Source organism: Cucumis melo, chromosome 1, assembly GCF_025177605.1.
Source record: "Cucumis melo cultivar AY chromosome 1, USDA_Cmelo_AY_1.0, whole genome shotgun sequence".
Taxonomy (NCBI): Eukaryota; Viridiplantae; Streptophyta; class Magnoliopsida; order Cucurbitales; family Cucurbitaceae; genus Cucumis; species Cucumis melo.
The window spans coordinates 20,220,542-20,231,230 of record NC_066857.1 but is presented as its reverse complement, the minus strand read 5'-3'; the positions used below and the strand labels follow the sequence as shown (position 1 = coordinate 20,231,230).

The window sequence follows — 10,689 nt, the reverse complement described above, 5'->3', positions numbered from 1 at the left end:
TACAATCTTCTCATTTCCCAAATGGTTGTAAAAACTTCTTTTCTAAATGGTGATCTAGAAGAAGAAATTTATATGACACAACCAGAAAGATTCAAAGTTACTGGTCAAGAGAATAAATGTAAACTTAGAAGTTCTCTTTACCGTCTTAAATAAGCTCCTAAACAATGGTATGAAGAATTAAATAATACTTTGAATAAACAATGAGTTTAAGGTAAATTCTTCTTATACTTATGTTTATTCAAAGTTATTTAAAGTTGATTGTACGATAATATGTTTGTATATTTACGATATGTTGATCTTTGGAACAAACATAGAATCAATAAATAATGCCAAGTTGTTTTTATCGTCACATTTTGAAATGAAAGACTTAAGAGAAGCAGACATAATTCTTGGTGTTAAAATAAGAAAAACCAAATTGTCAATCTCACTACATCAAAAACATATTAAAGAAATTTGATTGCTTTGATGTTTCTCCAGTGAGAACTCCATATGAAGCTAATAAAAATCTTAAGAAGAATAAGGGAGATAGTGTGTCTCAATCTAAATATGCAAAGATCATATGTAGTGTAATGCATTTAATGAACTACACTAGGCCTGATATAACATATGTTGTCAGTAGATTAAGTAGATACACACATAATTCTGATAGATATCACTAGGACGCTTTACGTCATATGTTGAGATATCTTAAGGACATGAGAAATTATTGTTTGCACTTTAACAAATTTCCTACTATATTAGAAGGTTATTGTGATGCAAACTGGGTTATGGATAATGATGAGATTAACTCTACTAGTGGTCATGTGTTTTGGCTAGAAGGTGGAGCAATATCATGGAAATCTACAAAACAGACTTGCATAGCTAGATCCACTATGAAATCTGAATTTATTGCATTAGAATTGACAAGACAATAGGATGAGTAGATTAAAAGCCTACTTAGAGATGTACCATTATGGTGGACATCTGTACCAGTGTCTATACACTCTGATTCACAAGTTGCCATAGGTATTGCCAAGAATAGTGTTTATAATGAAAAAGGAAGACATATACATCATAAACATGGAGCTGTGAAACAATTGTTAAAGGAAAGAACTATTTCCTTATAATTTGTTCGATGTGAGCAGAAGTTGACTGATCATTTAACTAAAAAACAAACTAGAAAAATGATTTTAGACTCCTCAATGAACATGGGCCTGAAGCTCTTTAATGATCCATAATACTTGATTTGGGTGGTCTATTGCGATAAACTTGATGATCCATGACCTATTGTGTGGATAGTCCTTAAATGGACTTGTTAGATGATACTAAAACCTTTTGAATGTTTCATAATTTTTATGGATGACGTTGAAGTCTTCATAGATCTTTTCGAGTGGTTTGTTTTGACAAACTGGATGAAGGATATAACGTGATAGTGAAGGTATGGCCGCCTTCTATGAAAGAGTTTAAAGGTCTCTTTCTAGAGCTCTCACAGTAACCTGAGGTTCATACGCATGACCATAATGAACACAAATATATATTGCAGAAACAAAATGAAGACCAAGAATAAAGCGTGTTCTGAGGACCTCAACCAGTGTTATTGAAAGTACAATATGTATTCACTCTCTTTAATAAGGTTGTTGCCTTGCTTCAATACGCAACAGTTCAAATCTTTAGATATTGACGTTTAAGCTTGATATCCTATCTTAGCTCATAACAGAAGTATCAAAAACTTATTCTCATTTGTCTACCCGATAACTTTGTTGTTACAATCATTTGTGAGGGATTGTTGGAAATGACTTGTGAGCCTAAGCCCATAAGCAAAGTTCAAAACCCACTAATCAAATGCATCTTTCTTGTCCCACATTGGAAAATTTAGAAAAGGTAAAAGGGTATAAATAACAAGGAAGGTTAAGTGGGAAACAAAAATTATTGGTGGTGATAGTGTAACCTTGTCACCACACGCGTGCATTGTTGACGTTCGATTGGGTCGGGTTCTACAAAAAATCCATCTCTCTTAGACTTTTGAGGTTTTTATTTTATTTTTGTCCCTATTTTGACAAGTGCATATTTGAATCCCTATTTTGACAAGTGCATATTTGAATCGGGGAACTGTGTTAATCTTGGGGAGTAACCGACAAATCTCAACAATTCAACACGACGCATGTGGATCATGTGATGCTTTTTAGATGAGTATTGCTCTAGTCGACTTAAAATTAGATCAATCGAATAATCAATTAAGCGCTGAAAGTTAATTATTCTACTCAAGCGATCTCTGCATCCTAATGCAATTAGAAAAATTTGAATATGAATGCCTTTTCATCTTATCAAATTGAAACAGTTAGTTGATTGAGAGAATTGAATTAAGTTGCTAAATTTAATTGGTTGGGAGATAGAAAGGAACCAAATTGAGAATCAAGTGAATGAATATCTTGAATAGAATAATTCTCCATGACCCAATCCATTAAAAAGAAAAAGAAAAAAAAAATTAAAACGGTCATCCATGAAGTCCGCTATCCTTACAGGATCTAAGGATTAGGATTTTTTAAAAGGAAAAAAGAAAAATAATAAAAAAAAAAAGATTAGGGTTTTAGTTTTCTTTTAGGTACCTTCGCCGAAATGCTATTTAAACGCCATGAAGGACTTCACCATCTCATTCTCATTCTCATTCGTCTCTTTACCTCTCCCTTGGTCATTTTGCGGCAAACGTTATGGATCTTGGTCGCAAGATACCTTCATCCGATGTTTATTTATCTTTCGCATGCCTTGATTGCGTGAATGAGTTTTAGTTTTTTTTTTAAACTTGTTGATATTTCTGATCCAACTGTTTACTGATTCAATACATTTGTTTCATTTGTCAATGGCAGTGATGACGAATTCATATACCATCAAACTATGAAAACTTTGCCTTCTTTGTAGGGTGAGTTTATTGATGTGAACATGAATATCTTTCTGAGCCTCTCTTCTTGATAAGGATTAACTCACATTTTTCAACTTTTAGCTTTTCTCTTAATTACTTTGTTTATATATATATGTATATATATATAATATATATATTCAATTTCAGAGCTTATCTGCTCGTAATGTATGGAATACGAAATTGCATTAAGGCAATAAATTAGAGTCTCTGAGGCGCTCTTTTCCGTAGCGTCCACAGCGCTGTACGTTGCCAACAAGAATTTGGGGCCGAGATTCTGGCACTTTCCTTAACCTCGTAAGGCTTGTGCATTTAGGTGCTCCTAAATTTTGAATATTCAATATATATCTCTGTAGAATTATCGCAATTTTGATATTCCTAAATTACGATCTTCATTTAACCGGACGACTCTTTGCACTTCTTTTCTATTTTATTTTCTAAAATCATTTTCCTGAACGGATTGGTGTTCGGAATATGAGTATTGAACGTTCTTCCATTTATTTATAGTGATTTAGTTCACTCTCCACCCCGTTAATACATGGGTTTTTAGTTATATTTCAGTGTTTAAATATTTTATTACGCCGCTAGAGGATTAATCGACAGCTCCCTTGGCCTTAATAATTTGATGTAAATAAAATCGACAGCTCCCTTGGCCTTAATAGTCCAAATGTTTTTTAATTACAGAAACGCCGGCTGTCTGACTTTGGAGGGCCCTTTACAACTGCGTACAGTGATTAATTGTTAAACAAGACGCTGAAGAATGTGCTGATTTCTTTCCGATCTTGTATTGAGGAATGGAGGAGCATTTTCATTAAGAAATGATTGTTTAATGAATCTGTAATCCTCACCTTTTATAATAATTTTGAAGACCATATGCTTCACCAAGAAAGTTCAAGTCAATTTTCAATGGAAGGAACAATTTGAATGTAAGATTGATTATTCAAAGTTTGAAATTGGGTCATGTTCTTGGGATGAATACTATGTGAATGAATCGATGGACTTATAAAGGAAAACATTTATGAAAACGAGTTAACCAGTTAACCAGACGAACACACGTCCCGCATTAAGTCCATTAAGTCGCTAAATCAATCAAGTTCAAAAGCGTCAGCCACATGAAATGAACTCAATAACAAAATTTTTGAGTCATTTTTTTCACACTAAAGTACGGCATAGAACTGAACTTTATCATATTGGATAGAGGTATTCTTGATTCAATTTGGTTTGAAACTGATAATTACTCTCTGGTTTGAAGCTGAAGTAGTTTTGTTTTGAATTTTTGCCCAGGAGTGTTGATACTTCATGCTACAAATACTGTATTTTTTAGGGAGAGTAAATTAAAATGATTATATAAAAATCACTTACATACAAATTATTTTTACTAAATGATTAGATGTATGCTAGGGGAAGCTATAGATTTTGTACTTGCTGCTATTTCTATGTCTTGATCTCCCTCCAAGAAGCACTCATTTTGGAGTTCCGCTCGAACGTGTCTACTACATCTGCTTGTGTTAAGATTCCTCAAGGCTGCTCAGTCTGCTAATACTTGGGTTTGGAAACCTCTAGAGTCTACTACATCTGTTTTTGTGTTAACAAACTTGCATGCTACGAAACGTCCCAAATAAAGGTAGTTCAATATTTTGTTACTGTTTTATTGAGAATGTGCTGAGATGTGTTTTATTGAGAATGTGCTCAGATGATCTTGAAATTTCACAAATCTGCTCTATTGGGACAGCTGAAAGTTATATATGAGAAGTATGTCAATTTAAACAAATGCATGCCAGATTTGCAGTTCCGTTCAATTTTCAATTGTTTTTCGAACACCCCTATTTCATATATCAGTTACGTATTTATTAGAAACTTATTAAGACACAAAATTGATAAAAGCTACCCATATAAACTTTTGTTTTCTAAATATCTGAAGTGGAGAATCAAAGTCATAAGTTCTATGCCAGTATCATGTCATAGTACATTGTTGTTCTACATAGAGTTCAAGTCGGTCATCATCTTAATTCCGAACTATCTCGAGGAATTGGGTGAAACCCTTCACACTCATGGTTTCCTCGAAAAAACTAGAGTGGTCTACATTATGAACTCAAGTGTTGTCTGAGTTTAAAACTGTAATGCAAACATCCCATACGAAGAAGGAACAAGTATCCAAAAAAACTATAAGCTGTACAGTGAATGGTGAGAGTCATTCCATTGCGATTGACACAACCGGAGAACACAGATTCCATGCAACCAAAACTTGTGCGTCGTGACCTTTATGACTCTGACTAGATCTAACAAACAAATTCGCTTCCTGCGAGGAGATCGGCAACGGCAAAATCAGTTCGAAGGAAATGTCAGAACAAGCTTTAGATAGATGAAAGGAGGATAGAATAATGAGGGAAAGTTTACCAAGTAACATCAAATGAACTAATCTACACGACAAAGTAAGGTGAGAACAAAATCAAAGAGGAAGCTTGTCGAGTGGCTTTATGGCTGCTACACCGTTAAAATTAGGCTTCATATACTTCTCATACGTGACTTTCAGCTGTCCCAATTGAGCAGATTGGTGAAATTTCAAGATCATCTCAGCACATTCTCTATAAAACAGTAACAATGTTCAGTATTTGGAAGGCTATATTACGAGCAGCCACAAATCTTAGAAACTACCTTATTTGGGACGTTTCGTAGCGTGTATGTTTGTTTAGTAGTTTGGTCCAGCTTGGACTCATTCGCAGCGTACACCGTGCAACATATAAAGCCGATGCACATAATAACGACGGCCTAAAACTCAGAGCTTCATATTCAACCAAGGCCAGCTCAATTAAGTAAAATGACAAGTGTTCAAGCTGTAGCAGAAGTCAAAGCAGCACACTGTTATTAGAATCTCTTCAGGTAAATGAGATCGTGATAGACTCTAGAGGCTTCCAAACCTGAGTATTAGCAGACTGAGCAGCCTTGAGGAATCTTAACATAAAAACATATGTAGTAGGCACGTTCAAGCGAAACTTCAACTTCTTCAAAATGAGTGCTTCCTGGAGGGAGACCAAGACATGGGAAATAGGAGTAAGTACAAAAACTATAGCAGTAAACATGACGTCCGCTAGCATACAGAACTTTTAAACTTCCCTTAACTATCTAATCATTTAGTAAAAATAATTTCTATATAAGTGATTTTTATATAATCATTTTACTTCACTTTAAAAATTGTCCCAAAGAAAAAAAAAAAAACAGTATTTGTACCATAAAATACCAACACTCCTGGGCAAATTCAAAACAAGGTGCAATAGAACAAGAGTAACTGATCGAATCAAACTGGTTGAACCCAGGCAGTTTAGTCTATCAGCTGATAGTTTGGACTATTTCAATTGATACGATTTTAGTTGGTTTAGTTGGATTTTAGTCAGTTTCTCAGAGGATCTCAGAGAAAGGCATAATACGTCACACAAAAAATTACAAACGCCACACCTTTCCAGATTGAGCGACCATTGTTACAGTTGAAAATGGTTAGCGAAGGATAACGTTTTTCCCACATTCTCAACCAGCCACTTGAAAAGTCGAATATATTTTCGAGAAAGTCGGAGCAAACTGCAAAGAATAGATGAACTATACCATTTGTAGCATTTGCTCCCTTGAGTAGGACTCAGCTGAAATGCTAAGTAGATCTTTAACCTGTTTCCAATGGACACCAAAATTTCTGATCAGCCTAACTTTCATCGAGCAAGCATATTGTCAAAATAGTTAAGATTCAGATATTCTAATATTTACCCTAGGATGCCAGAAATCTTCGTATTTTGAAGCCAATAACAGTGCAGTAAGACCAACCAGCTGCATCTCATTCTTCTTGATTTTGACTAGGGAGAGATACCGATCAAACAATGTAACAGAGAGAAATAGTGTTTCAGGCATCAAGTCAAATTTGAAGTGTACCTACGACCAAAAACGTAAGATGGGTACTTTAAAGGGAAGGAAGAAAAATAAAGAAAGCAGGAAAACTAGAAAATAGATAGGTACTTCAATCAACCAGTTGATCAAAATGCCACGCATAAGGGGGGCAATTTCTTTTTGTACTGATAAGTAGTTTGAAAGCGATGAACTTTGTGCCTGAAATTAGAAAGAAATCTAGTTTGTTAAATACAATAGTTGGCAGTTATAAGTTGAAGATAAACTATATGAATAGGCATCATTATCAAGAAGCTAATAAACGTAAATAAATGAACTTTGCAAAAGTAATAAACAAGTAGCTGACAAATACTGCTTGAAAAGTGAACACCACAGAAAGCCTTTTTTAGAACACAAGGAAAAGCACAAAAGAAGCACTAAAGATATTAGAAGCTAAAAACGGCCAATTCTTTAGAAAGAAAAACCAACAATATAACATCACCTCTGTAACCCAATAGTAATCGTATATCTCCTCAACATATTCAGCAACCTCCATTTGGTCGTAGTCATTATCAATACTAGGCAGGTTAGCTATTTCTGTGTCAACAGCACATTTATCCAGCAACTGCAAAACATTGGCAATAAGCATATAAGCTCAAATGAAGGTATATGGTTGAATGTTTAGATGCTAACCTCACCTTTGCTCCAGCAACCAAAAAGGATGTATACGATCTTCTACGACCAACTTTTCTCTTGACAGTTAAATCTGTACTTGTACTTGGATTACAAGTAGGTTCAGATGTATCCTTCCCTTGAATGGACGCATTAGTTATTTCCTCACAAAGAGACGCTGAAGGATCCACAATCTTGGATGATGATGCAGTACTAGAAATTGATTTGATTGCAACTGGTGCACATTTGGGTTTTAATGCCTCTTGAGTACCAGAAGCCTTCTTCATCCTTGCAATGGGCTGGAAAGTGATATTGTGAAACAGAATCATAATATACCCTCTAAAAAATATGGATACAATGAACAAGAACACTTGCTATTAACACTAGTGGATGAAGAAAAAGGGGTTCTTTAGCCGCAGTCAACAGAATAAAATATCTATAGAATCACATTGCTTGAAAAACATATTGCTGAAAATGATAATCAATTACCTTACTAGACTTTTTCAACAATGCACTTGAGTCCACTTTGGCTTGACCCCTGAAATTCCTTTGCCACAGTCAGAATCTCCATAATAGTATTCCTACTTAACATTCAATACATTGAGTTCCAAAAGTGCTAACGTTATAATGAAACCATCACTTGCGCGATTCCATAGCTGAGTTCTGATATTTTTTGTTTGGACTGATGCTTTCTTTCCAGATTTAGCTATAAATGGAGAAAAAAAGTTTAGTCCTATCCTGGTATGGTATGTCATGTCAAGCTAAAAAACAATATGAATAACAAAAACCTAAATCCTTACTAAAACATGCTTGAGATTTATTGGTCTTTTCGGGCTTCTCAGCAACTTCCTGAAAGTGGAAAATACGAACTTATTAAAAACACAAGCCATTAAAAATAATAGGTAAATTGATTCCACTCTACATAAAATAAATATTTAGATCATATATCATCATATCCCAAAGAAATGTCATATATCACAATCTAGTGACTCATAACCTTTGCGTTCGAAACATTTGCCTGGTTCATCCTCTTAAGCATTGGTAAAGATCTCCTTCAAAATAAGAGAGAAACAACCAAGGTTAATAACTACCCTTCTAATCAAGGTTAGAGTTAAAAAAAAAATTTCAAACCTGGCATTCACAGTATTGGCACAACAGGGACCATCTGTTTTGTTTCTTTCATTGATTGAACAACCTTTCGAATCTTTAACACGCCCTAAAGAGCAAAGCAGGTCAATAACTAGCCTAAATGATTAATTATAAAAACTAGAGAAAAATCATTATAGAGAAACCTTTTTGTGAAGCATGCAAGTCACCAAAGGCTTCCCCTGCATTCTTCGTTTTTCCCTATTCAAGTGCCACAAAAGCAAACTGAAAAGTTTTTGTTGCTGATATAAATAGGACATCCTATAGAGACTGATAGCCAAACAAAGAGACATCGTTTAAGCAAAGAAAAATTTTACGTACCGAAGATTTCCTTGATAAGATATAGATGCCAGCAGAACTAATTCTAGTCCCAGTTGAAACCCTACACAAACAAGTGACAATGACCATTTGCGTCAGCTTAATTTCTAAGGCTAGAGACAGAGTGGCATAAATGTCAGGGCCAGGGGAGAACTTATATATTGCACCTTACAGCAATGTGTCATTTTCTAATTCCTAGAAGTAAAACCCTATACAAAAAAATTGACCAGAATAGTTTTTTTTAGTAAACTAATTTCTGTTGCCACTCATCACACACTGGAAAGAGATAGAGAGGTGACAAGCTTGACTCACTTATGCTTGGAGCTATCTTGCAGTATTTGCCTAGTAGAGTTGCCTCGGACATTACTCATGTCAGCAAGTGCTCTTCTTCTCGTGCTTTTGGCCCCTGAAGAAGCAGTGTGGATTTTCTATTGAAATAAACCCACAACATTGCGTAACTTTTCTATTTTAGTATACCATATTTATTCCTTACCAGAGATTTCAAATTTCTCTATATTCTTCTCTGATCGTCGCAGGCCTCCCTTAAATTAGAAGAACCTCAAATGTAAAAGTTAATACGTGACCACTTCTCAAACAAGACTTTATGTTCACTTCCTACTGTTAGAATTTTGACCCAAAAGTTTAGAGAAGGACAAATTACCTTTGGTTGAATCGTACCATCTGTTGAAGTCTCCTTTGTTATTGTTACAGGTTTCCTTCCATACAGAAAATATCAAACAATTCACAAAAGCTTAATGAAATTCTAACCATTTTAATACCCTAAACAAAACAGAAGAGAAGTAAAACAGAAATGAAACGTCTGGAAAAGAAAGATTAATGGAACAGAAGTAAAATGACACTTACTTGCAACTGGGATCAGCTTTAATCTTATTTTTGTCCGTATAAACCTTAAAACCTCCCCGTGCTACTTGTACGTACCCAATGTGGCGATGGGGGAAAGAGGAGATGAAGTCAGTTATTAATAATCCACTACAAAGCATTGGAGAAGGTTTCAAATGATAAACTATAAATTGAGGATATGTTACCACTCCTATGGGTGCGATTATCCTCTGTAGGCAATCCCACATCCAGGCAGACTTTAGCCTAATTCCGAGCAACAGTGTCGTTTAAGAGTGATTAAGGAACTAAGATCTATTCAACAAATAAGAGAACTAGTGGCATTTTATATACCTTGACCATTTCTGACTGATCTTAATTTCCTGTTTCTGATCTCTGATTGATTTAGTTTCCTGCTCAAAATCGGTTTACAGACTCAAATCCACAGAAATGAATATTGCAGAATATTTCACCAACCAGACAAGAGATACGGTATAAAAGTATAAAGTAAAAAGGTCGAGATCTAGCAAACACTCGCACCCTTGGCATCCTTTCATTTCCTCCAAAACCCTAATTCTTCGTCATTAACACACAAGAAATAAGGACAACGTCAATGAGTGAGGAAGACAGTTCAGATGAAGATTTGATAGTAAACGTCTATAAAGAAGCCAAATCAACCAAAAATTTGACCAAAACTCATAAAACCATACGATGCAGCAGAATGTAGACAACAGAAACATAACTATTGCAGATGCGAACTGCATTAAAAAGATAGAAGATGTCGCAGTTGAAATTAAGAGAACCTTAAATGGGGAGAAATTCAGGGATGTTCATCAAAGCAATTTCCGCGGTTGTGTGTTGAAAGCTTTGTGTTCTTCGAAGTTCAAATAACACGAAGAGACAGATGGCAGCGGCACCCTCTTTTACTGGTAGCAGAGGCGGGTAAACGCCCAACG

General features: G+C 35.1%; 1 protein-coding gene, 1 long non-coding RNA gene and 1 other non-coding gene across 5 annotated transcripts; 2 read left to right on the top strand and 1 right to left on the bottom strand.

Annotated features, from left to right (window-relative positions):
• The first annotated feature begins 2,565 nt into the window (after positions 1–2,565).
• LOC103489627 (uncharacterized) lies at positions 2,566–3,846 on the top strand. Its single transcript, XR_537632.3, has 3 exons — positions 2,566–2,896; positions 3,044–3,190; positions 3,578–3,846. It is a non-coding gene; the product is annotated as an uncharacterized LOC103489627 (long non-coding RNA).
• On the top strand, positions 2,838–2,936 carry LOC127144353 (small nucleolar RNA snoR116). The gene has a single exon (XR_007816013.1). It is a non-coding gene; the product is annotated as a small nucleolar RNA snoR116 (small nucleolar RNA).
• Positions 3,847–4,767: 921 nt separating the features above from the next.
• On the bottom strand, positions 4,768–10,660 carry LOC103489626 (putative cyclin-B3-1). Of its 3 annotated transcripts, XR_007821622.1 has the most exons (23): positions 10,537–10,660; positions 10,088–10,146; positions 9,943–10,000; positions 9,761–9,821; positions 9,558–9,612; positions 9,390–9,438; positions 9,209–9,302; positions 8,900–8,960; positions 8,725–8,779; positions 8,564–8,648; positions 8,430–8,484; positions 8,233–8,281; positions 8,054–8,138; positions 7,922–7,970; positions 7,459–7,731; positions 7,263–7,385; positions 6,893–6,982; positions 6,647–6,808; positions 6,491–6,550; positions 5,812–5,913; positions 5,549–5,727; positions 5,291–5,478; positions 4,768–5,192 (listed from the first exon to the last, which is right to left on the bottom strand). XR_007821622.1 is itself a non-coding variant. In XM_051086030.1 (22 exons), exons 2-22 carry the CDS (start codon positions 10,094–10,096, stop codon positions 5,343–5,345), a joined length of 1,890 nt encoding a protein of 629 aa, XP_050941987.1. In that variant the 5' UTR covers positions 10,097–10,146; positions 10,537–10,660; the 3' UTR covers positions 5,276–5,342. The 3 variants fall into 3 exon arrangements, 1 of the variants encoding a protein (XP_050941987.1); XR_007821627.1 differs by lacking the exon at positions 9,390–9,438 and having other exon boundaries at positions 9,209–9,324; XM_051086030.1 differs by lacking the exon at positions 4,768–5,192 and having other exon boundaries at positions 5,276–5,478.
• Between the last annotated feature and the right edge of the window lie 29 nt (positions 10,661–10,689).

What these genes read in the sequence shown, in the direction of transcription:
- LOC103489626 (XM_051086030.1), bottom strand. An exon ending in AAAGCTGATCCCAGTTGCAA is followed by an intron (nt 9,613 to 9,760) that starts GTAAGTGTCATT and finishes TCTGTATGGAAG; the next exon opens with GAAACCTGTAACAATAACAA. An exon ending in AGTGATGGTTTCATTATAAC is followed by an intron (nt 7,971 to 8,053) that starts GTTAGCACTTTT and finishes AAGGAATTTCAG; the next exon opens with GGGTCAAGCCAAAGTGGACT.